Source organism: Cherax quadricarinatus, chromosome 2 (assembly GCF_038502225.1).
Source record: "Cherax quadricarinatus isolate ZL_2023a chromosome 2, ASM3850222v1, whole genome shotgun sequence".
NCBI lineage: Eukaryota > Metazoa > Arthropoda > Malacostraca > Decapoda > Parastacidae > Cherax > Cherax quadricarinatus.
The window spans coordinates 47850807-47878014 of record NC_091293.1 but is presented as its reverse complement, the minus strand read 5'-3'; the positions used below and the strand labels follow the sequence as shown (position 1 = coordinate 47878014).

The window sequence follows — 27208 nt, the reverse complement described above, 5'->3', positions numbered from 1 at the left end:
AAATGGCAGAAATCGTACACCAAATCCAATCATTCCTGGAGTGGAACCACAGACGATGGCCTCCACTCCAAACCAACAGATACAGATACTAATGCCGGAAAAAAATCCCCCCCCAGTACCAACAATACCACCAGTCCGATAACATTCTTCTTTGCAAATATACAGGGTCTAAAGCCAGCAACAAACAACAAAATACCTTTCATCCGTGGACTGCTTGCAGAGGCAAAGGCAATGTTCGCGGCTTTCACTGAGACCCACATAAAGGATCACTTGGACAACGAAATATGGATCCCAGGTTACAACCTATACAGATGTGACAGAGTGAACAGGCAAAAGGAGGGGGTTGGCCTGTACATTGCAGAGTCACTTGTTTGCACAGAACTGCTTAATGCCTCAAATGACGTAGTGGAAGTTTTAGCAGTAAAGGTCAAGAACCAAAACCTAGTCATTGTGGTAGTCTACAAGCCTCCGGATGCAACATCCCAGCAATTCCAGGAACAGCTGTTAAAAATTGACCACTGTCTGGAAAATCTTCCAGCTCCTGCATCCAACATCTTGCTCCTGGGGGATTTCAACTTAAGGCACCTAAAATGGAGGAATATAGCAAATAATATTGTTGCAGTAATAACACCAGGAGGCAGCTCTGATGAAAATTCACACTCACACGAGCTTTTAAATCTCTGCACAAAATTCAATTTAAACCAGCAAATAATAGAGCCTACTAGACTGGAGAATACACTAGACCTCATCTTCACTAACAATGATGATCTGATAAGAAATGTCACCATATCAAAAACAATATACTCAGATCACAACATAATTGAGGTTCAGACATGTATGCGTGGAGCCCCAGACCGACAAAATGAGACTAGTCACGAGGGAGCATTCACCAAATTCAACTTCAATAACAAAAACATAAAGTGGGACCAAGTAAACCAAGTCCTAACCGATATAAGCTGGGAAGATATACTAAGCAACACAGACCCAAACTTATGCCTAGAACAGATTAACTCGGTGGCACTCGATGTATGCACAAGGCTTATTCCTCTAAGAAAAAGGAGGAGTAGATGTAAAATAGAAAGAGACAGGCGCTCCCTTTACAGGCGACGGAAAAGAATAACAGAGCGGCTAAAAGAGGTCAATATATCTGAAATGCGCAGGGAGACACTGGTCAGAGAAATAGCAAGCATCGAACTTAAGCTAAAAGAATCCTTTAGGAGTCAGGAATCGCGGGAAGAACTAAAAGCCATAAATGAAATCGAAAGAAACCCAAAGTATTTCTTCTCCTATGCCAAATCAAAATCGAGAACAACGTCCAGTATTGGGCCCCTACTTAAACAAGATGGGTCCTACACAGATGACAGCAAGGAAATGAGTGAGCTACTCAAGTCCCAATATGACTCAGTTTTTAGCAAGCCGCTAACCAGACTGAGAGTCGAAGATCAAAATGAATTTTTTATGAGAGAGCCACAAAATTTGATTAACACAAGCCTATCCGATGTTATCCTGACGCCAAATGACTTCGAACAGGCGATAAATGACATGCCCATGCACTCTGCCCCAGGGCCAGACTCATGGAACTCTGTGTTCATCAAGAACTGCAAGAAGCCCCTATCACGAGCCTTTTCCATCCTATGGAGAGGAAGCATGGACACGGGGGTCGTCCCTCAGTTACTAAAAACAACAGACATAGCCCCACTCCACAAAGGGGGCAGTAAAGCAACAGCAAAGAACTACAGACCAATAGCACTAACATCCCATATCATAAAAATCTTTGAAAGGGTCCTAAGAAGCAAGATCACCACCCATCTAGAAACCCATCAGTTACACAACCCAGGGCAACATGGGTTTAGAACAGGTCGCTCCTGTCTGTCTCAACTACTGGATCACTACGACAAGGTCCTAAATGCACTAGAAGACAAAAAGAATGCAGATGTAATATATACAGACTTTGCAAAAGCCTTCGACAAGTGTGACCATGGCGTAATAGCGCACAAAATGCGTGCTAAAGGAATAACAGGAAAAGTCGGTCGATGGATCTATAATTTCCTCACTAACAGAACACAGAGAGTAGTCGTCAACAGAGTAAAGTCCGAGGCAGCTACGGTGAAAAGCTCTGTTCCACAAGGCTCAGTACTTGCTCCCATCTTGTTCCTCATCCTCATAACCGACATAGACAAGGATGTCAGCCACAGCACCGTGTCTTCCTTTGCAGATGACACCCGAATCTGCATGACAGTGTCTTCCATTGCAGACACTGCAAAGCTCCAGGCGGACATCAACCAAATCTTTCAGTGGGCTGCAGAAAACAATATGAAGTTCAACGATGAGAAATTTCAATTACTCAGATATGGTAAACATGAGGAAATTAAATCTTCATCAGAGTACAAAACAAATTCTGGCCACAAAATAGAGCGAAACACCAACGTCAAAGACCTGGGAGTGATTATGTCGGAGGATCTCACCTTCAAGGACCATAACATTGTATCAATCGCATCTCCTAGAAAAATGACAGGATGGATAATGAGAACCTTCAAAACTAGGGAGGCCAAGCCCATGATGACACTCTTCAGGTCACTTGTTCTATCTAGGCTGGAATATTGCTGCACTCTAACAGCACCTTTCAAGGCAGGTGAAATTGCCGACCTAGAAAATGTACAGAGAACTTTCACGGCGCGCATAACGGAGATAAAACACCTCAATTACTGGGAGCGCTTGAGGTTTCTAAACCTGTATTCCCTGGAACGCAGGAGGGAGAGATACATGATTATATACACCTGGAAAATCCTAGAGGGACTAGTACCGAACTTGCACACGAAAATCACTCACTACGAAAGCAAAAGACTTGGCAGACGATGCACCATCCCCCCAATGAAAAGCAGGGGTGTCACTAGCACGTTAAGAGACCATACAATAAGTGTCAGGGGCCCGAGACTGTTCAACTGCCTCCCAGCACACATAAGGGGGATTACCAACAGACCCCTGGCAGTCTTCAAGCTGGCACTGGACAAGCACCTAAAGTCAGTTCCTGATCAGCCGGGCTGTGGCTCGTACGTTGGTTTGCGTGCAGCCAGCAGCAACAGCCTGGTTGATCAGGCGCTGATCCACCAGGAGGCCTGGTCACAGACCGGGCTGCGGGGGCGTTGACCCCCGAAACTCTCTCCAGGTAAACTCCAGGTAAACCCAAACAACCACTCATAGGTGATACAGTACTTGTAGTGCAGCTGTAGCACTGTAGATTGTCCAGCTCGATGTGACGTCCTGGCGTAGATCCAGCTCGATGTACGTCCTGGCGTAGATCCACCTCAATTTCTTCTCGTTAACAATGTACCCTATTCACTGTATTTCTCTCACTGGTCGCACGATTGTTTCACTTTATTATCTTTCTTGGGTGACACTTGACAACGTCGCCTTACACACTAGCCTGCCCACTCTGCGCCACAACGTTTTTATTTTCTAGATCACTTACAAAATTGTGGCTCTCCCCACACTTATGTGGCTCAGGCAGATTAAAAATCACTTCTAGGATTGTTCACTACCCTGACACACTTAGCAACCCTTGCAGAACACTTACATAGCCCTCAAAAACACTTATATTCCCGGAGCATGGAAGGCGTGACTAGCGCGCTCGCTGTCCCTACTGTGTGTGTGTGTGTGTGTGTGTGTGTGTGTGTGTGTGTGTGTGTGTGTGTGTGTGTGTGTGTGTGTGTGTGTGTGTGTGTGTGGGGTGTGTGCGCTCACCCAGTTGTACTCACCTAGTTGAGGTTGCAGGGGTCGATTCAAAGCTCCTGGCCCCGCCTCTTCACTGGTGTGTGTGTGTACTCACCTAACTGTACTCACTTAATTGTGGTTGCAGGGGTCGACACTCCGTTCCTGGCCCCGCCTCTTCACCGACCGCTACTAGGTCCTCTCCCCCTGCTCACCTATGGAGGAACTATGTATAGTTCCTGCCTCCACTACATCGCTTGCCAAACTACTCCACTTCCTAACTACTCTATGACTGAAGAAATACTTCCTAACATCCCTTTGACTCATCTGAGTCTTCAGCTTCCAATTGTGACCCCTTGTTTCTGTGTCCCATCTCTGGAACATCCTGTCTCTTTCCACTTTGTCTATTCCATGCAGTATTTTGTATGTCGTTATCATGTCTCCCCTGACCCTCCTGTCCTCCAGTGTTATCAGACCGATTTCCCTTAACCTTTCTTCATAGGACATTCCCCTTAGCTCTGGAACTAGCCTTGTTGCAAACCTTTGCACTTTCTCTAATTTCTTGAAGTATTTGACCAGGTGTGGGTTCCAAACTGGTGCTGCGTACTCCAGTATGGGCCTGACGTACACAGTGTATAAAGTCTTGAACGATTCCTTACTGAGGTACCGGAACGCTATTCTCAGGTTTGCCAAGCGCCCATATGCCGCAGCAGTTATCTGGTTAATGTGTGCTTCTGGTGATGTACTCGGTATTATACTCACTCCTAGGTCTTTCTCCTTGAGTTAGGTTTACAGCCTTTGGCCTCCTAGCCTATACTCTGTCTGCGGTCTTCTTTGCCCTCCTCCAATCTTCATGACTTTGCATTTAGCGGGGTTAAATTCTAAGAGCCAGTTTCTAGACCACACATCCAGCCTGTCCAGGTCTCTTTGTAGACCTGACTGGTCCACATCTGATTTAATGCTCCTCATTAACTTCACATCATCTGCAAACAGGGACACTTCTGAGTATCCCTTCGGTCATGTCGTTCACATATACCAAGAATAGCACTGGTCCCAGGACTGACCCCTGTGGGACCCAGCTCATCACTGGCGCCCACTGTGATACCTCATCACGGACCATGACTCACTGTTGCCTCCCTGTTAGGTATTCTCTGATCCATTGCAGTGCCCTTCCTGTTATACATACCTGTTCCTCTAGCTTCTGTACTAATCTCTTGTGAGGAACTGTGTCGAAGGCCTTCTTACAGTCCAAGAAAATACAATCCACCCACCCCTCCCTCTCATTTCTTACTTCAGTTACCTTGTCATAAAACTAGTAGGTTTGTGACATAGGATTTGCCTTCCATGAATCCTTGCTGGCTGTCGTTTATAATCTTGTTCCGCTCCAGGTGCTCCACAACTCTCCTCCTGATAATCTTTTCCAAGACTGCATACTATAAATGTCAGTGACACTGGTCTATAATTTAGTGCTTCATTTCTGTCTCCCTTCTTAAAGATAGGGACTACATTTGCCTTCTTCCATACTTCAGGTAGTTGCCTAGGTTCAAGGTAAGTGTTGAAGATTTTGGTTAGTGGCACATGTAGTGTCCCTGCTCCCTCTCTAAGGACCCATGGAGAGATGTTGTCCGGTCCCACCACCTTTGAGGTATCAAGGCCACTTAGGAGCTTCTCCACCTCCTCCTCAGTTGTGTGTAATTCATCCAACACTTGTTGGTATATCCTTTGTTGCTGTACCCCACTGTTTTGTCTTCCCATTGTCCCTTTAGCCTCCACTGTAAATACTTCCTGAAATCTCATGTTAAGCTCCTCACATACCTCCTGGTCATTTCTTGTGAGCTCCCCACCTTCCTTCCTCACCCTGATTACCTGGTCCTTGACTGTTGTCTTCCTCCTAATGTGGCTGTAAGTAGTTTTGGATCAGACTTTACTTTCGATGCTATGTCATTTTCATACTGCCGTTGTGCCTCCCTCCTTATCTGTGCATACTCGTTTCTGGCTCAACTAATCTCTTTATTCTCCTGATTCCTTTGCCTTCTGTACTTTTTCCATTCTCTAGAGCACTTAGTTTTTTGCCTCCCTGCACCTTCGGGTAAACCAAGGGCATGTTCTGTCCTTCCCATTATTTCTGTTACCCTTGGGAACAAACCTTTCCTCTGCCTCCTTGCATTTTGTTTTTACAAAGTCCATCATTTTGTTTACTGATTTTCCTACTAACTCCTGTTCCCACTGAACCTCCTGCAGAAAGATCCTCGTTCCTGTGTAGTAAGTTTATTCAGGTATACACAAATACAGTTACATAGAATTATCATCCATAGCAGCACATGTGTAGAGAACCTAGGATAACCCAAAAAAGTCAGATAGTTTAGCTTTTCCCTTTCTACTCCTGTTACCCTCTCCACTTTTAGCTCCACGATGTATTCAAAGCTCATAACTACGTGGTCACTAGCTCCAAGGGGCCTTTCATATGTGATGTGCTCAATGTCTGAGCTACTCAGGGTGAACACGAGGTCCAGTCTTGCTGGTTCATCCTCCCCTCTCTCTCTGGTAGTATCCCTAACATATTGGTGCATGAGATTTCCCAGCACCACATCCATCGTCTTGGCTCTCCATGTTTTGGGATCCCCATGTGGCTCCAGGTTTCCCAATCAAACTCCCTGTGATTGAAGTCGCCCATGACCAGTAACTTCGCTCTACTTGAGTGAGCCCTTCTTGCCACCTCAGCTAGTGTTCACCATTGCTCTGTTGCACTCATCATATTCCTCTCTTGGCCTCCTGCAGTTCTGTGGTGGGTTATACATCACTGCAATGACTACTTTGTGCTCCCCTGACTGAACTGTACCTACTATGTAATCCATTTCTCCAATCTCGTCCATACCTTCCATTTCTTGATAACCCCATCGATTTTTTATTAGTAGTGCAACCTCTCCTCTTCCCCTGCTCCTTCTATCCTTCCTCAGGATCTGATACCCGGGTGGGAAGATTGCATCTGTTATTATCCCAGTGAGTTTTGTTTCTGCGTGCACGTGTACGTGTGTGTGTGTGTGTGTGTGTGTGTGTGTGTGTGTGTGTGTGTGTGTGTGTGTGTGTGTGTGTGTGTGTGTGTCAACAATCAATATTTGCACCAATAACTCATTACAGTTGTGACCGGGTGTGGAAATGTGAATTGCTCATTACTCTATAATTTGTTCATGATTGTAGCCATGTATAAACGTAAGTAACCATTCTTACAGGATTCATTACCTTTGTAACTTGTGAGTTCATTACCTTTGTACCTAGTTCAGCTATCAAAACTTTGGGGGCCCAATCCCTGGACCCATTACATACCTCTGTAATCTGTAAATGCCTTTGTAACTTGTCATGATTGTGACCAGACCTACCTGGAATTCATTACCTTTGTAAATTGTGAGTTCATAACCTCTGTAAATTGTGAGTTCATAACCTTTGTAAATTGTGAGTTCATTACCTCTGTAATTGTGAGTTCATTACCTCTGTAACTTGCTCAGCTATCAAAACTTTGCAGTCCAGTCCCTGGACCCATTATGTACCTTTGCAATCTTTTGACTACCGCCCACAGGATGAGTCTGGGGTGCATAATAAACATATTAAACTAACTTCAAGGACCATAACATTGTATCAATCACATCTGCTAGAAAAATGACAGGGTGGATAATGAGAACCTTCAAAACTAAAGATGCCAAGCCCATGATGACACTCTTCAGGTCGCTTGTTCTATCTAGGCTGGAATATTGCTGCACACTAACAGCACCTTTCAAGGCAGTTGAAATTGCTGACATAGAAAATGTACACATAACTGAGATAAAATACCTCAATTATGGGGAACAATTGAAGTTCCTGAACCTGTACTCCCTGGAACGCAGGTGGGAGAGATACATGATTATATATACACCTGGAAAATCCTAGAGGGATTAGTACCAAACTTGCACACGGAAATCACTCCCTACAAAAGCAGAAGACTCAGCAGAAGATGCAACATCCCCCCAATGAAAAACAGGGGTGCCACTAGCAGGTTAAGAGACAACACAATAAGTGTCAGGGGCCCAAGACTGTTCAACTCCCAGCATGCATAAGGGGGATTACCGATAGACCCCTATCTGTCTTCAAGCAGGAACTGGACAGGCACCTAAAGTCAGTACCCGACCACCCGTGCTGTGGTTCATACGTTGGACTGTGTGCGGCCAGCAGTAACAGCCTGGTTGATCAGGCCCTGATCCATGAGGCCTGGTCACAGACTGGGCCACAGGAGCTTTGACCCTTGGTACTCTCTCCAGGTAAGCTCCAGGTATGTGTTGGATGTGGATATTAAACTTAAAATTGATATCAAACTGCTTATTCCTTGACTACACTGGGTATTTATCCAGTACCCAGTATAGTCAGGTAAGAGAACCATGTATCAAAAAATTAGACAGGTATATATAGGTAAGAGATACACATTAAGGGTGGTTCTGAAATTTTTACAATGAATATTTATCACACCTTAACATGGGTATGATTCGAGGGACAGTATTTGCTTTATTACCGTGACTTGACAATGGTCTAGGATAAATGGAAATATCATGAGTGGAGGTCTTAGTGAATGCATATTGGAACTTTTGTTGAGGGGAAAAAATTGCTGTTTCTTGAGCATATTTATATTTCTGTATGATATTTAGCAATTTTCATAAAACTCAATACTTTAAAAGTTAACTTTTTTATTTTGTCACTCTTTGCTACCCCTTATACTGTGCTGTCCTGGGTAGCTGCATTACTCACTCTCCCCAACAATGTCACTGCTTAACCATAATCTTTGCACTTCTAGTATTGCTAGGAAACTTCTTGGAGTAATGGTTAATGTGCAGAGATGAGGACTAGGTCAATGTGGCATGAGATAATCGTGACAAGCTACTAAGACAGTATAAATACAAAATACAAATTTTAGTTCTTTGCACAGTAGTATATAGTGTGAGACTTACAAGTTATAAAATATTGTTAAGCACAAAGCCACTAGCATGACTGAGCATTTCAGGCAGACTAATACTAATGCTTACAGACTCCTAAATTTACCACTCCATAACCTATCGGGTGGTAAATTATATTTTTTCATTATTTTACAATGATACAATTATTATTATTATTATAATCAAAAAAGAAGCGTTAAGCCACAAGAACTATACAGCTACAATGATACAAATGAGAGGTGGCATGGGTGGGGAAGGTGAAGTGCCTCCCAGATGAGACAACACCTTGAGAAATGCTCTAGGCCCAAGTCCTCTTCAAGGGGGGGCTCCTTGGCGTGGTGAAGAGGCTCTTGGTCTGAGGAATTAGCCCTGTCGGTCTTCTTCCTCAGACCGAACCTAATTACCCCCCATTCTCCCCTCCCCTATCCCATCCTCCCCTTTTTCCATTCCTCCTCCTCCTCACCCCTCCCTTTTGCCCTTCCTCTTTTTGGCTTTTGGGATTTCTCCCACAGGTGCGCTAGTTCCTAGGTAGGGGAAAGGACACCGGGGTCCATCCCATTCCGTTGAGGTTCTTGGCGGTGGCGTAGTTTGCCGTGGAATCTGGATTGCCTGGGGATGTCCCGATCCCTCTCCGGTATCCCGGAGTAGCTTCGGGTGTCTTTCGGGCGATGGGTGTATCTCTGGAAGCCACCTTTCAGATTCCGGGGGTGGTGGCCGAAGGAGGTATGCTTTGTGGTGGATATCCGGCCGCCCTCTCTTTTGTCCACCGAGGTAGCTCGGCAGATGTGAGGTTGCTATCCCGGATTGCTGGTTTACTGGCATGAAGGGTAGGGTATGGCACGGGTTCCATGCTGCATCTGCGCTACTAGCGGTGTTGAGGTCCTCTTGGGCGCGGAGGGAGATTTCCGGCCCTTTCATTCCTCCTGGGAACTATTCCTCCCCGCTCCCCCCTTTTTTTATTCTTTTTTTTATTTTTATTTTCTTTTCTTCTTTCTTTTTTTTTTTTTCTTAAAAACAAAAAGCAAAGGAGTAACCTAACCATGGCAGCCCTAGTCCATGAACCCACTACCCCGGGGCCCCTTCTTGATACCGCACCCCATTCTGACCCTGCCTTGTGTTTAGACCACTCTTCGGACACTCCTGATGCCCCTGTACCTCTTGCTGGTGCTGTTTCCTCACCCGCTTCAGGTACCGGGGCTTCAACTGACTCCTTCGATTTGTCTGAACTCCGCTCTCCTTTGACTATGCTTCCGGCTTCTCCCTCTACGGTACGGCAATTTTCGAATCGCCCACCCATTTCAAGCCGGACCAACTCCAGTCCTACTCCTAAACGCCAACGTCAATCTCCTGATGATGCTCCTTCGTTACCTTCCCATTCTAAACCATACCCCCGGCCGGGATTGAACCCGCGGTCATAGAGTCTTAAAACTCCAGCCCGTCGCGTTACACATCAAGCACTCCCTCTCCACGCTCAGTTTCGGACCACACAATGGACTAAATTCTTTACTTTAAGACCGACTTCTTCTGCCTACCTTTCTGACCATAGTACTGGCAAAGCGCTCCTGCGTCATGTTGGTAGAGATATTTCATTTCATGCTCTCAAGAGCGGTATGCGTGGCCGTGACGAACTCTAGCTCAAGTCCCTTCACTGCCGTCAACATGACTCAAGAAATCGTAATGACACGATTGCAAATAAACCATACCCCCGGCCGGGATTGAACCCGCGGTCATAGAGTCTTAAAACTCCAGCCCGTCGCGTTAGCCACTAGACCAGCTAGCCACAGTGAAGGGACTTGAGCTAGAGTTCGTCACGGCCACGCTAGCTGGAGATTCGTCTGTAAAAACTTGCATTTGTGGTCACAGAGGTGCCTGTGCTAACTTTCCTATGGTGTAGAAATATACCTAGTTGGATGAATCTTATTGTGGCTAGCTGGTCTAGTGGCTAACGCGACGGGCTGGAGTTTTAAGACTCTATGACCGCGGGTTCAATCCCGGCCGGGGGTATGGTTTATTTGCAATCGTGTCATTACGATTTCTTGAGTCATGTTGACGGCAGTGAAGGGACTTGAGCTAGAGTTCGTCACGCTAGCTGGAGATTCGTCTGTAAAAACTTGCATTTGTGGTCACAGAGGTGCCTGTGCTAACTTTCCTATGGTGTAGAAATATACCTAGTTGGATGAATCTTATTGTGGCTAGCTGGTCTAGTGGCTAACGCGACGGGCTGGAGTTTTAAGACTCTATGACCGCGGGTTCAATCCCGGCCGGGGGTATGGTTTATTTGCAATCGTGTCATTACGATTTCTTGAGTCATGTTGACGGCAGTGAAGGGACTTGAGCTAGAGTTCGTCACGGCCACGCTAGCTGGAGATTCGTCTGTAAAAACTTGCATTTGTGGTCACAGAGGTGCCTGTGCTAACTTTCCTATGGTGTAGAAATATACCTAGTTGGATGAATCTTATTGTGGCTAGCTGGTCTAGTGGCTAACGCGACGGGCTGGAGTTTTAAGACTCTATGACCGCGGGTTCAATCCCGGCCGGGGGTATGGTTTATTTGCAATCGTGTCATTACGACATCATCACTGTCCAGAATGCTGCCCAAGCTCATGATCTTTCTCTCCTATCGAATATCGATACTACTCCTGTCACTATTGAAAAACATCTTTCTCTCAATTCTTGTAGTGGTACTGTCATTCTGCCCCATACCATAGTCCAACAGAATTTCCAGTCATGTGGCAATGACATTATTGAACAGCTGGAACTCCAGGATCTCCCAATCCTCAAAGTAGACACTTATGTGCTTCCTGCCCGGGGGCGGAGACGTTACCCTTGCAATGTAGCTCGTTTAACTTTTGACAGCCGAGAACTCCAGTCCTCTGTGTATGTCGCGGGACATCGGATACAAGTTCGAAAGGTGATACCTACACCGCAACAATGTAGAAATTGCTGGCGTTTTGGTCACCCAGCGAAATATTGCAGATCTATGGCCGAATGCCCAGTCTGTGGTGCCGACGACCATTCTAATACATCTTGCAGTCAACCCCCATCTTGCCTTAATTGTAATGAAGCTCACCCTTCATAATCCCGCCGTTGCCAGGTCTACTTAAATGAACGTGAAATCCGTTGCCTCAAAGAGGCAGAAGGTCTCCCTTATGCAATGGCAGTTACTCATCTCCACCTCCAAGGGAGACTACCCCGTGTTTCTTATTCTCGTGTTTCCAAACATCCCCCCACTTCTGGGGTCCCATCTTCTGCAGCCTCCTCTGTTGTTACCCCTCCCATAGCCACTACGGCATCTAATCCTTTTGCTGTCCTTGGCTCTGACGTCCCGACTACAACTCAGTCTGTTCTCACATCTTCGCGTCCTTCCTCACAAGCCCCAGTATCGACAAGACCTCGTACGACACCTAATACCAATCGCTCCTCTACTCAGAAGTCCAAAAAATCCACATTGCTCAAATCTTCTTTGCCCCTTCCTTCCCTTCTTCCACCTCCACACTTTACCTTTCCAGTCTCTGTACCTAGTTCTTCCCCTCTCTCTGGCTCTATTACAAGTGTGGAGATTCACCCTCCTCCTCGTACTATGCCTTCCACCCCCATCCCCTCCCAAGTTTCTCCCTCTTCTGCCACCTCCCAGGTTTCTGCCTCTTCTGTCCCCCCCCCCACACTTCATCTCCAGTCCCTTACACTCTTCCCTCCCCCTCTACTTTGGTACAGTCCATTACTGTCCCAATCTTTACTCACCCTCCTCCTTCTATCTCCAATATGGTCTCCCATACATCTTTGAATTCAGAAACACTTGAAGTCATTTCAGAATATATTGCAGAGACTAAACCTTCAATGGACACTGATTCACTTCCTGTTCCTTCTCTTCCCTCTCCTCCATCTTCACAACCCCATTCTTCGCAACGCTCCGTTCCTTCGCTACTTGAGCGTCTTCCAATGCCACCACACGTTGACTTTTCTAACCCCTCTAGTCCGTAGGTGCCTTTACCTACAAATTCCTGATATTTTCTTCATCACCAATCATGGCCTATTTACAGTGGAATATCCGCGGCCTCATGGGTAATTGGGGTGAGCTTCAGATGTTGCTTTCCAGGTTTTCCCCTGTTGGTGCTTGCTTACAAGAACCAAAATTACACTCGGCTGTTTTCCAACCTATCTCAGGCTATAATTTATTGTATTCTTCGGATCATTTCTCAGATGGGACCTTTAATGAAAGTGTCCTTCTTCTACGCAATAATATTCCGTACTGTCAACTATTTGTCCATACCTCGCTGCATTACACTGCAGCCCGTATCCACTTGAATAAGTGGTTTACAATATGTCCTTTATATCTCTCTCCTTCTCGAGCATTTTCTATCCCAGACTTTGCCTTTCTTATTTCATCCTTACCACCACCACTTCTGTTACTTGGTGATTTTAATGCCCACCATTTCCTCTGGGGGGGGGGTCTCATTGTGACTCACGTGGCATCCAGTTGGAGGCTTTTCTCGCCTCTCACCCCCTCCATGTTTTAAATACGGGTACTCCCACCCATTTTGATCCTCGTACTCATACTCTCTCTTGCATCGATCTATCAGTCTGCTCTTCCTCCACTGCACTAGACTTCACCTGGTCTGTTCTACCAGACTTACATGACAGCGATCATTTTCCGATCATTCTTACTTCTCCTTCCTATTCACCACCTTTCCGTAGCCCTCGCTGGCAATTTGATCGGGCAAATTGGGATCTTTACTCACACCTCAGTGCTTTTAGTGAGGTTCCTTCTTCATCCTCCATTGATGAGCTCCTACACATCTTCTCGACATCAGTTTATACCACAGCTTCTCATTCTATACCCCAAACCTCAGGCAGGCATTCTCAGAAGTGCGTGCCTTGGTCTCCTCCTTGTGCTCATGCAGTACGTTTGAAACGTGCTGCATGGGGCAGGTACCGGTACAATAGAACCGCTGAGAGACTTCTTGATTTTAAGCAGAAGCGTGCGATCGCTCGCCGTGTCATCCGTGAAGCTAAACGCACTTGTTGGCAAGACTATGTTTCCACCATCACCTCTGCTTCTTCTATGAGTGCAGTCTGGAAAAAAGTGAGGAAATTGAGTGGTAAATACTCTCCTGACCCGGCTCCTGTTCACCGGGTCACTGGTGTTGATGTAGCAAACCCTCTCGACATTGCCATTGAACTTGGCACACATCTGGTCCGTATTTCCCGGGGGCTCCATCTATGCCCCTTGTTTCTTTCCTCAAAGTCTGCCAGAGAGTTAGTACCCTTGGACTTTTCTTCTCTCAGAGAAGAACAGTATAATGTGCCTTTTACACTTCAAGAACTGGAGGCAACGCTCTCAGCTTGCCAATTATCGGCAGCTGGGCCTGACGACATTCATATTCATATGTTACAACATTTACATCGGTCAGCCCTTGTAGTCCTCTTACACCTCTTCAATCTTATTTGGGCACAAGGAGTTCTTCCCCAGCTGTGGAAATCTGCCATTGTTCTCCCTTTCCGCAAACCGGGTACTACAGGACATGATGCCTCCCACTATCGCCCCATCGCTCTTACTAGTGCAGTTTGCAAAGTGATGGAATGTCTCGTAAATCGACGTTTAATGTGGTATTTAGAGACGCACAACAGTCTCTCCGCTAGTCAATATGGCTTTCGTAAGGGTCGTTCTACCATAGACCCCTTACTACGCTTGGATACGTATGTTCGTAATGCCTTTGCAAATAATCACTCGGTTATTGCCATATTTTTTGACCTTGAGAAGGCATATGACACAACTTGGAGGTATAATATTTTGGCCCAGGCCCATTCCTTAGGCCTCCGAGGCAATCTACCATCCTTCCTTAAGAACTTTTTAACTGACAGACATTTCCGTGTTCGAATCAATAATGTTCTTTCCCCGGACTTTGTCCAAGCTGAAGGTGTTCCTCAGAGATGTGTTCTAAGCACAACACTGTTTTTCCTTGCTATAAATGATTTGGCCTCTGTTCTTCCACCCAATATTTGGTCATCACTCTATGTTGATAACTTCGCTATTGCTTGTGCAGGCGCTAACTGTCATCTTATTGCAGTTTCTCTCCAGCATGCAGTCGACCGTGTTTCCACTTGGGCCACCACTCATGGGTTTAAATTTTCAAGTACCAAAACTCACCAAATTACTTTCACTAGATGCTCTGTTATCTCCGATCATCCTTTGTATCTCTATGGCTCCCGTATCCCCGAATGTGATACAGTCAGGTTTCTAGGCCTTCTCTTTGACCGTTGGTTATCCTGGAAACCTCACATTACCTCTCTGAAGGCAACTTGTCACAGCCGGCTAAACCTTCTTAAAACCCTTGATCATCTTTCCTGGGGAGCTGATCGTCGAACTCTGCTTCGCCTACATTCAGCCCTCGTTTTATCGAAACTCGATTATGGTGACCAGATTTATTCCACGGCCTCTCCTGCTACTCTCTCTAGCCTTAACTCTATCCATCACCAAGGATTACGTTTGTGCCTTGGTGCTTTTCGCTCTTCCCCTGTTGAGAGCCTCTATACAGAAGCGAATGTTCCATCCTTGTCTGATCGCCGTGATGCCCATTGCCTTCGCTACTATGTACGCTCTCACGATCTACACAATCCTTCCATTTATTGAATGGTCACCGATATTAGTAGACATTCTTTATTCGTTCGCCGCCCCTGTTTGCTCCGTCCCTTTTCTCTTCGCCTACATTCACTCTTGTCTTCCCTTCAGTTACCACCTTTATATGTTCATGTAGCATCTCACTTTTCCCTACCTTCCCTGGGAAGTTCCAGCTGTTCGTGTCTGTTCTTTCTCACTCCCTTGTTCGAAAGCTCAACTGCCTACGGTGGCTTCCCGCTCTCTTTTTCTTGATCACTTCCACTCCCATTCTCATGCCACCGCTGTGTACACAGATGGCTCTAAGTCTTCAGATGGCGTCGGATTCGCAGCAGTGTTTCCGGACAGCGTCATGCGGGGACATTTACTATCTTCAGCTAGCATTTTTACTGCTGAACTGTATGCCATTCTTACAGCACTTATTCGTATCGCATCTATGCCTGTGTCATCATTTGTAGTAGTCTCCGACTCCGTTAGTGCTCTACAGGCTATACGAAAATTTGATACATCTCATCCCCTAGTTCTCCGTATCCAACTTTGACTACGCCGTATCTCTACCAAAGATATTGTTTTTTGTTGGGTCCCTGGTCATGTCGACGTACAGGGCAATGAACAGGCAGACACTGCTGCGCGGTCAGCAGTACATGACCTACCAATTTCCTATCGAGGTGTTCCATTTCTGGACTATTTTGCTGCAATAGCTACCCACCTTCGCACCCGTTGGCAACAACATTGGTCAACTCTGCTCGGTAACAAACTTCATTCTATTAAACCGAGCATAGGTTACTGGCCGTCTTCTTGTCATCAGTGCCGAGGTTGGGAGACCACTCTCCCGCCTTCGCATTGGTCACACTCGTCTTACTCATGGGTATCTCATGGATTATTATTATAATCAAAAAGCAGCGCTAAGCCACAAGGACTATACAGCGCTGCAGGGCAGGAAGGAAGCGAGGGCATCAGGTGGCAAAAGGGAGATGGATGAGTAATAGGTTACGGATAACAGCGGGGCAGTGGATGGTGAAAGGGTAAAGGGCAGCAAGAGACTGAACTAGAAAGGGCTGAGGGGAGTGCGAAAAGTATCATCAGAGTTTGTGGAGTAAATCAGTCGTTGTCAAGAAGTCAATGAGAGAGTCAGGATTAAAGGAGGGTCCATCAGCAAGAAGGGAAGGTAAAGAGAGAGTAGTAGAACGAAGACGACGTTGGAGGTAAATTCTGCGTGCTCGTTGATAGAGAGGGCAGTCTAACAGAATGTGGCTAATCGATACTGGAACTTGACACTGCTCACAGAGAGGAACAGGGTGCCTCTCCATGAGATACCCATGAGTAAGACGAGTGTGGCCAATGCGAAGGCGGGAGAGAGTGGTCTCCCAACCTCGGCACTGATGACAAGAAGACGGCCAGTAACCTATGCTCGGTTTAATAGAATGAAGTTTGTTACCGAGCAGAGTTGACCAACGTTGTTGCCAACGGGTGCGAAGGTGGGTAGCTATTGCAGCAAAATAGTCCAGAAATGGAACACCTCGATAGGAAATTGGTAGGTCATGTACTGCTGACCGCGCAGCAGTGTCTGCCTGTTCATTGCCCTGTACGTCGACATGACCAGGGACCCAACAAAAAACAATATCTTTATGTTTGGTAGAGATACGGCGTAGCCAAAGTTGGATACGGAGAACTAGGGGATGAGATGTATCAAATTTTCGTATAGCCTGTAGAGCACTAAGGGAGTCTGAGACTACTACAAATGATGACACAGGCATAGATGCGATACGAATAAGTGCTGCAAGAATGGCATACAGTTCAGCAGTAAAAATGCTAGCTGAAGATAGTAAATGCCCCCGCACGACGCTGTCCGGAAACACTGCTGCGAATCCGACGCCGTCTGAAGACTTAGAGCCATCTGTGTACACAGCGGTGGCATGAGAATGGGAGTGGAAGTGATCAAGAAAAAGAGAGCGGGAAGCCACCGTAGGCAGTTGAGCTTTCGAGCAAGGGAGTGAGAAAGAACAGATCCGAACAGCTGGAACTTCCCAGGGGGGTAGGGAAAAGTGAGATGCTACATGAACATATAAAGGTGGTAACTGAAGGGAAGACAAGAGTGAATGTAGGCGAAGAGAAAAGGGACGGAGCAAACAGGGGCGGCGAACGAATAAAGAATGTCTACTAATATCGGTGACCATTCTATAAATGGAAGGATTGTGTAGATCGTGAGAGCGTACATAGTAGCGAAGGCAATGGGCATCACGGCGATCAGACAAGGATGGAACATTTGCTTCTGTATAGAGGCTCTCAACAGGGGAAGAGCGAAAAGCACCAAGGCACAAACGTAAGCCTTGGTGATGGATAGAGTTAAGGCTAGAGAGAGTAGCAGGAGAGGCCGCGGAATAAATCTGGTCACCATAATCGAGTTTCGATAAAACGAGGGCTGAATGTAGGCGAAGCAGAGTTCGACGATCAGCTCCCCAGGAAAGATGAGCAAGGGTTTTAAGAAGGTTTAGCCGGCTGTGACAAGTTGCCTTCAGAGAGGTAATGTGAGGTTTCCAGGATAACCGACGGTCAAAGAGAAGGCCTAGAAACCTGACTGTATCACGTTCGGGGATACGGGAGCCATAGAGATACAAAGGATGATCGGAGATAACAGAGCGTCTAGTGAAAGTAATTTGGTGAGTTTTGGTACTTGAAAATTTAAACCCATGCGTGGTGGCCCAAGTGGAAACACGGTCGACCGCATGCTGGAGAGAAACTGCAATAAGGTGACAGTCAGCGCCTGCACAAGCAATAGCGAAGTCATCAACATAGAGTGATGACCAAATATTGGGTGGAAGAACAGAGGCCAAATCATTTATAGCAAGGAGAAAAAGTGTTGTGCTTAGAACACATCCCTGAGGGACACCTTCAGCTTGGACGAAGTCCGGGGAAAGAACATTATTGACTCGAACACGGAAATGTCTGTCAGTTAAAAAGTTCTTAAGGAAGGATGGTAGATTGCCTCGGAGGCCTAAGGAATGGGCCTGGGCCAAAATATTATACCTCCAAGTTGTGTCATATGCCTTCTCAAGGTCAAAAAATATGGCAATAACTGAGTGATTATTCGCAAAGGCATTACGAACATACGTATCCAAGCGTAGTAAGGGGTCTATGGTAGAACGACCCTTACGAAAGCCATATTGACTAGCGGAGAGACTGTTGCGAGTCTCTAAATACCACATTAAACGTCGATTTACGAGGCGTTCCATCACTTTGCAAACTGCACTAGTAAGAGCGATGGGGCGATAGTGGGAGGCATCATGTCCTGTAGTACCCGGTTTGCGGAAAGGGAGAACAATGGCAGATTTCCACAGCTGGGGAAGAACTCCTTGTGCCCAAATAAGATTGAAGAGGTGTAAGAGGACTACAAGGGCTGACCGATGTAAATGTTGTAACATACGAATATGAATGTCGTCAGGCCCAGCTGCCGATGATCGGCAAGCTGAGAGCGTTGCCTCCAGTTCTTGAAGTGTAAAAGGCACATTATACTGTTCTTCTCTGAGAGAAGAAAAGTCCAAGGGTACTAACTCTCTGGCAGACTTTGAGGAAAGAAACGAGGGGCATAGATGGAGCCCTCGGGAAATACGGACCAGATGTGTGCCAAGTTCAATGGCAACGTCGAGAGGGTTTGCTACATCAACACCAGTGACCCGTAGAACAGGAGCCGGGTCAGGAGAGTATTTACCACTCAATTTCCTCACTTTTTTCCAGACTGCACTCATAGAAGAAGCAGAGGTGATGGTGGAAACATAGTCTCGCCAACAAGTGCGTTTAGCTTCACGGATGACACGGCGAGCGATCGCACGCTTCTGCTTAAAATCAACAAGTCTCTCAGCGGTTCTATTGTACCGGTACCTGCCCCATGCAGCACGTTTCAAACGTACTGCACGAGCACAAGCAGGAGACCACCAAGGCACGCACTTCTGAGAATGCCTGCCTGAGGTTTGGGGTATAGAATGAGAAGCTGCGGTATAAACTGATGTCGAGAAGATGTGTAGGAGCTCATCAATGGAGGATGAAGAAGGAACCTCACTAAAAGCAGTGAGGTGTGAGTAAAGATCCCAATTTGCCCGATCAAATTGCCAGCGAGGGCTACGGAAAGGTGGTGAATAGGAAGGAGAAGTAAGAATGATCGGAAAATGATCGCTGTCATGTAAGTCTGGTAGAACAGACCAGGTGAAGTCTAGTGCAGTGGAGGAAGAGCAGACTGATAGATCGATGCAAGAGAGAGTATGAGTACGAGGATCAAAATGGGTGGGAGTACCCGTATTTAAAACATGGAGGGGGTGAGAGGCGAGAAAAGCCTCCAACTGAATGCCACGTGAGTCACAATGAGACCCCCCCCCCAGAGGAAATGGTGGGCATTAAAATCACCAAGTAACAGAAGTGGTGGTGGTAAGGATGAAACAAGAAAGGCAAAGTCTGGGATAGAAAATGCTCGAGAAGGAGAGAGATATAAAGAACATATTGTAAACCACTTATTCAAGTGGATACGGGCTGCAGTGTAATGCAGCGAGGTATGGACAAATAGTTGACAGTACGGAATATCATTGCGTAGAAGAAGGGCACTTTCATTAAAGGTCCCATCTGAGAAAGGATCCGAAGAATACAATAAATTATAGCCTGAGATAGGTTGGAAAACAGCCGAGTGTAATTTTGGTTCTTGTAAGCAAGCACCAACAGGGGAAAACCTGGAAAGCAACATCTGAAGCTCACCCCGATTACCCCTGAGGCCGCGGATATTCCACTGTAAATAGGCCATGATTGGCGATGAAGAAAATATCAGGAATCTGTAGGTAAAGGCACCTACGGACTAGAGGGGTTAGAAAAGTCAACGTGTGGTGGCATTGGAAGATGTTCAAGTAGCGAAGGAACGGAGCGTTGCGAAGAATGGGGTTGTGAAGATGGAGGAGAGGGAAGAGAAGGAACAGGAAGTGAATCAGTGTCCATTGAAGGTTTAGTCTCTGCAATATATTCTGAAATGGCTTCAAGTGTTTCTGAATTCAAAGATGTATGGGAGACCATATTGGAGATAGGAGGAGGAGGGTGAGTAAAGATTGGGACAGTAATGGACTGTACCAAAGTAGAGGGGGAGGGAAAAGTGTAAGGGACTGGAGATGAAGTGTGGGGGGGGGACAGAAGAGGCAGAAACCTGGGAGGTGGCAGAAGAGGGAGAAACTTGGGAGGGGACGGGGGTGGAAGGCATAGTACGAGGAGGAGGGTGAATCTCCACACTTGTAATAGAGCCAGAGAGAGGGGAAGAACTAGGTACAGAGACTGGAAAGGTAAAGTGTGGAGGTGGAAGAAGGGAAGGAAGGGGCAAAGAAGATTTGAGCAATGTGGATTTTTTGGACTTCTGAGTAGAGGGGCGATTGGTATTAGGTGTCGTACGAGGTCTTGTCGATACTGGGGCTTGTGAGGAAGGACGCGAAGATGTGAGAACAGACTGAGTTGTAGTCGGGACGTCAGAGCCAAGGACAGCAAAAGGATTAGATGCCGTAGTGGCTATGGGAGGGGTAACAACAGAGGAGGCTGCAGAAGATGGGACCCCAGAAGTGGGGGGATGTTTGGAAACACGAGAATAAGAAACACGGGGTAGTCTCCCTTGGAGGCGGAGATGAGTAACTGCCATAGCATAAGGGAGACCTTCTGCCTCTTTGAGGCAACGGATTTCACGTTCATTTAAGTAGACCTGGCAACGGCGGGAGTACGAAGGGTGAGCTTCATTACAATTAAGGCAAGATGGAGGTTGACTGCAAGATGTATTAGAATGGTCGTCGGCACCACAGACTGGGCATTCGGCCATAGATCTGCAATATTTCGCTGGGTGACCAAAACGCCAGCAATTTCTACATTGTTGCGGTGTAGGTATCACCTTTCGAACTTGTAACCGATGTCCCGCGACATATACAGAGGACGGGAGTTCTCGGCTGTCAAAAGTTAAACGAGCCACATTGCAAGGGTAACGTCTCCGCCCCCGGGCAGGAAGGACATAAGTGTCTACTTTGAGGATTGGGAGATCCTGGAGTTCCAGCTGTTCAAAAATGTCATTGCCACATGACTGGAAATTCTGTTGGACTATGGTATGGGGCAGAATGACAGTACCACTACAAGAATTGAGAGAAAGATGTTTTTCAATAGTGATAGGAGTAGTATCGATATTCGAAAGGAGAGAAAGATCATGAGCTTGGGTAGCATTCTGGACAGTGACGATGCGCGTACCGCTCTTGAGAGCGTGAAATGAAATATCTCTGCCAACATGACGCAGGAGCGCTTTGCCAATACTATGGTCAGAAAGGTAGGCAGAAGAAGAAGTTGGTCTTAAAGTAAAGAATTTAGTCCATTGTGTGGTCCGAAACTGAGCGTGGAGAGGGAGTGCTTGACGTGTCGGTCTTTTCCGAGTAGAATGGGAAGGTAACGAAGGAGCATCATCAGGAGATTGACGTTGGCGTTTAGGAGTAGGACCGGAGTTGGTCCGGCATGAAATGGGCGGGCGATTCGAAAATTGCCGTACCGTAGAGGGAGAAGCCGGAAGCATAGTCAAAGGAGAGCGGAGTTCAGACAAATCGAAGGAGTCAGTCGAAGCCCCGGTACCTGAAGCGGGTGAGGAAACAGCACCAGCAAGAGGTACAGGGGCATCAGGAGTGTCCGAAGAGTGGTCTAAACACAAGGCAGGGTCAGAATGGGGTGCGGTATCAAGAAGGGGCCCGGGGGTAGTGGTTTCATGGACTAGGGCTGCCATGGTTAGGTTACTCCTTTGCTTTTTGTTTTTAAGAAAAAAAAAGAAAGAAGAAAAGAAAATAAAAATAAAAAAAAGAATAAAAAAAGGGGGGAGCGGGGAGGAATAGTTCCCAGGAGGAATGAAAGGGCCGGAAATCTCCCTCCGCGCCCAAGAGGACCTCAACACCGCTAGTAGCGCAGATGCAGCATGGAACCCGTGCCATACCCTACCCTTCATGCCAGTAAACCAGCAATCCGGGATAGCAACCTCACATCTGCCGAGCTACCTCGGTGGACAAAAGAGAGGGCGGCCGGATATCCGCCACAAAGCATACCTCCTTCGGCCACCACCCCCGGAATCCGAAAGGTGGCTTCCAGAGATACACCCGTCGCCCAAAAGACACCCAAAGCTACTCCGGGATACCGGAGAGGGATCGGGACATCCCTAGGCAATCCAGATTCCACGGCAAACTACGCCACCGCCAAGAACCTCAACGGAATGGGATGGACCCCGGTGTCCTTTCCCCTACCTAGGAACTAGCGCGCCTGTGGGAGAAATCCCGAAGGCCAAAAAGAGGAAGGGCAAAAGGGAGGGGTGAGGAGGAGGAGGAGGAATGGAAAAAGGGGAGGATGGGGAGGATGGGGGGGAGGGGAGAATGGGGGGTAAGTCGGGTCGGTCTGAGGAAGAAGACCGACAGGGCTAATTCCTCAGACCAAGAGCCTCTTCACCACGCCAAGGAGCCCCCCTTGAAGAGGGGAGTTGAACATCTCTTGAGAGTTTTACTTAAACTTAAGAAATTTGTACAATAAAGGATCATGCTAAAATAATATTTACTGTACATAATAAACATTACTAGAACTGTTATTATTTGCATAATAATGATAAAAACATTGTGGAAAAATTCTGAATGAAGGCATTTTGCACACAATATACAGGTGCTCCTCGACTTAAGATGGGGTTACTGTACGTTCTGATGAACCCATCGTGAGTTGAAATTATCCTAAGTCGAATATGAATATGTATATGAAGTAAATAAGTAAATAAATAACTACTGTCACTGAGTAAATAAAAAATCATTACTGTAACTAAATACCAGTATTGAAAAATAAATAAATAACTGCAAGTTTATCCTATCAATAAATGTGCAGTACTGCATGATGGTGATATTTTGACTTCAGTATGTGCCTAACACCATCTTAAAGTTGAAATTTTAAAGTCGAACCATCATACAGCGAGGAGCATCTGTACTGTATACATGATTGCTCAAATGATTTAAAAGATTTTTACAGCTACACTTCCTTTTAACAGATGACATGGGTTGATGTGTTTGCTGCCTGTTACCTGAGTCAGCTCAGCTCTCACCATGAAGGCTCCTTGGAAGCAGTACCTCGACTCAAAAGTCTAGTCGAAAAAGTTGTTAAACTTCCCAAGATTGAGAAGTGGATTAGAGAACGTCCAGATACCCCGATGTAAAATGTATATCGTAAGCTGATATGTCTTCATATTACAATAATGATTTACTGAGCTTAATACATTATTTTTTTGAAGACAAATGACCACTTCATTATTGTGTGTGTCTTAAACAGTAAGACATTCTGAGTAAGTTTATTTTATTTTAAGATTTGGGAATTTGTTCCAAAAATAAAGAGGAATTTATTTAATTCTAGTATTAATATTTTTATTATAATAATTTAGAAAGCCAGAATCTCATACACCATAACACTATATAACCGATATTTTATTTTCTGTTTATAAGGCATGGTATACTGTGCTTGTGTTAGGGACAGGAAGCCCTTGGCTTAGTGATGTCCCTCTACCCATAAGTAAAGCTGAGTCCACTTGGATGATTGATGGTAAAAAGAAAGAAGTCAAAGATTCAGGTGTTAGTGGATAATAATATACCGACCATTATGATCTGCAGTACTGTATTCAACTTCTGTTAATTATTCAATTCAATTCAAGTTTATTCTCTATAATGGTTACAATGTGGGGTTTACAGGTTTTGGGTATTTTGTGGTTTACATGTTATAAAATACTAATTACAGAAGGAGCCACTAGGACACCTAGCATGGCTAGGCATTTTGAAAGTGCTAAACCAACTTAGTCAAGAAATCAATCAAACTGAAATTTATGAAATAGTAACTTTTAGAGTAAGAAGCCAAGACTGGCTATCTTTGAAATAAATTGCACTATGAACCAGCTATATTAGATTATGATAAACATTTCTTATATTCTTGGGGAAAGAAATGAAGATATAAGCTGGATATCCTACATCATAACAGTACTAATGTCCAGCTGATGTTTGAATTAATTGCAGTATAAAGATAATTAACTTATTTTCTGTATTAAAGTGGGTTGAGTCTGACTGATTAATGCTTATTGCAAGCTCCAGAGAAGGTTAAGAAAGTTTATTCAGGTATACACGAAAACAGTTACATATATAGCAGCATATGTGTAAAGAACCTAGGATAACCCAAAAAAGTCAGACAAAATGGCTTATTTCCATTGAAGCTGCCTCTACATATTAGTCATGACAAAAAAAAAATAAAAGTAAAATTCATTAAAAATAACAAATGCTATTCACTATGGCATATCTGTAACTAGATTTTGTCAGAATGGAGCAATGCTTCCATAGCATATGTATAATAAATCAGTAATTTGTATATTTTATAATAGGATATTTGGTTTGCCATATTATTCACATATCAAAAGCATACAAGTGCACAAAATTAGGTGAGGATAAAAATATCACAATGAGCAAAGCAAATATGAACTCAACAAATATATCAACACCTCACAGAAGGTAGTATTGTTGTTATTATGGCACCATAACATGGATATTTTTAATAAAAATTTAAAATGTACATTAGTCCAATATAACCCTATATGTACAAATATCAATGCTGATTTTATGGAATACTGACTCTATGGTTTAAACAGTTTAAATGGTTCCTAAACAAATCCAAAAAATTCTTTATCTTGCTTGCATAATTTTTTCTCTGGCATACAAAGAGGAAGTCACATTTCTATAGGAGATTGAACACAAACATTTTTTCAAATTTAGTTCCAAATCAAACATTTATTCGTGTACATATGCTAAAATTAAATTGTTCGAAGGCTGAATTAAGTGATAAACGGCCAAAAGTTTATTTTCCAGTGTTTTGGAAAATTATATAGCATAGTGCATTTGTTTTATAAGACAGACTCAGATATCAATAATCTCATATATACACAGTTAAAAGTGCAAAAAACATACATGGTGCTGTAATTACAGTAATTTGTATACTTGATGAATAAAAGAGATACTGTATTTGAATATTATGCAGACTGTTGCTCAGCTTCATCAAAATTAAGTTTGTTTTGTAACACTGAACTGTACTGCATTAATGAAGGTAAGTCACAGTACTGTCTAAGAAACAATTTACAACAAACTTACTAACTGAAGGCAAAACGAAATGACATTTGTTTCTCCTGGAGCATTATCACTAATAAGTTGACAACTGTTATAGATGAACCAAAACATCATCTGGTTTCATTTCCAATATACGGGGTTGTTGCGTACTACTTCAATTATGTCTTAAGTCTTCGGTCAAAAAGCAAAGAAAAACAGAGTTATCTTCATATCTGTATTTCTAAAAGTAATCAGTTGTGTACAGTAATGATAGTTTTTCCATGTCTTTGAGTACATAGTACAATACTATATTATAATATCCAATTCTAAAACTTTTGGCTAAACCTAACTTTATTATGTTTGATTTATTTTACAGTAATGTGATGGAACTATTTAAATGTGAGAAACACTAAGAATACTTTTGAGATATTTTTCATTTTATTACCAGAAAACATTACTAGCAGCAAGTGTCAAGGCTTTTGTGTACGTCTCAAGTCTCCCTGGGTAAAGAATAGCAGAATTTGTTTTTATAATGACCTAGCATGACCCACCAATCCTACTTACCATGTGTAATGTTAGAACAGCTCTGTGTATTGCCGCAGCCAAGTCAGCTCAAATTTGAATAGGATCCATCCTTTATCTTAGATGGAGTAAAAAATAAAATTTAAGTACTGTACCCATTAAAGATTGTGATCTAAGAAAGAAGGATGTCCTATGATAAATGTTTTTGTGAAGCAGGTGGTTAAGGAATTTCTGCCAGCCTTTTTCCAGACAAAATGAAAGTCATATGAATTACTGAGAAATTTCTGTATCAGATTTTATGTTTGATGTAGTGCTTTAATCAGATATAGTGTGTTTTATGGAAAAAATACAGATCGGTGTAGTGCTTTTATAGGAGTGATAGAGTTAATTGATGGTAATTATCATAATTGTGCTTTATACTTTGAGCCGACAGGTATTATATGTTATGTATGTGCATTATTACTTAATAAGTGACAAATGTGTCCATATTCCCTATTAACTTGACAGTTATCACAACTGCTTCTGGTATGCAAAATTAAAACTTGCTTTATTTTGAGCAAATAGAAAAATGCAAACATTTCCTAGTTATAAAATGAGATACAAAAAAAAATGAACTACATATTTTAGTGTGACATAGTATATATTGCCAATATTGGTGGATAACTGACATTCTTGGCACAATGCATGCCCATTTCAAGAAGCATTATCATGTATAAAGCATAGTTGCAAAAAGCTCAGTAGATTTTATTGTGAAATAACTTGTACAGTACTATAGGAATCCAGCATGTGCTCAGCCTGTGAATAGAAACCAGTTTAGTTAAATCTGCCCTCTGAAATTCTATGACACTTCAGTTTTTTAAATATCAAAGGTAATTTATTTTTACATTAAAATAGGTGTATTATCACCTGTAACTTCAATCGAATTTTAGAGATGTCTCTGAGTAAAATATAAACTTAAAGCATTATTGATTAATGTAATTGAACCTGCAGCTTGCTGGCTATTTGTTGTGAATATTTTTATACTCAAAAATGTCATTATGAATAGTGCCACACAGACTGAACTTGAACAAGGCATTTTTTTTGTGACCTATAAGCGCCAATTCATCATGTGTGTGTGTTACACATGCAGTGACTCTAGCCCTTACACTGCTTGAGGGCAGATTTTTTGTTATACAGTAGCAGTTATTAAAGCCTGTAATATATCACTGTTAATATTATCATAGGATAGGTAAGGTTAGCTAAATCTAAACAGAGAAATAGTATAAAATTTGC

At 44.2% G+C, this 27208-nt stretch overlaps 1 protein-coding gene across 5 annotated transcripts in view; it reads left to right on the top strand.

The window, feature by feature from the left end:
• The window catches only part of LOC128696717 (hematopoietic prostaglandin D synthase-like), a 264923-nt gene that overhangs the window by 182271 nt on the left and 55444 nt on the right, over positions 1 to 27208 (top strand). For 3 of the 5 annotated variants that reach the window (XR_011392372.1, XM_070088190.1, XM_070088197.1), the window contains exon 5: positions 23332 to 23499. Coding sequence is in view for 4 of the 5 variants with exons in the window: in XM_070088190.1 (XP_069944291.1) it covers positions 23332 to 23496 (165 nt within the window). In the remaining variant the exon portion in view is untranslated. Of the gene's footprint in view, positions 1 to 23331 lie in introns of all 5 variants that reach the window. The other 2 variants (XM_070088186.1, XM_070088179.1) reach the window with 2 other exon arrangements.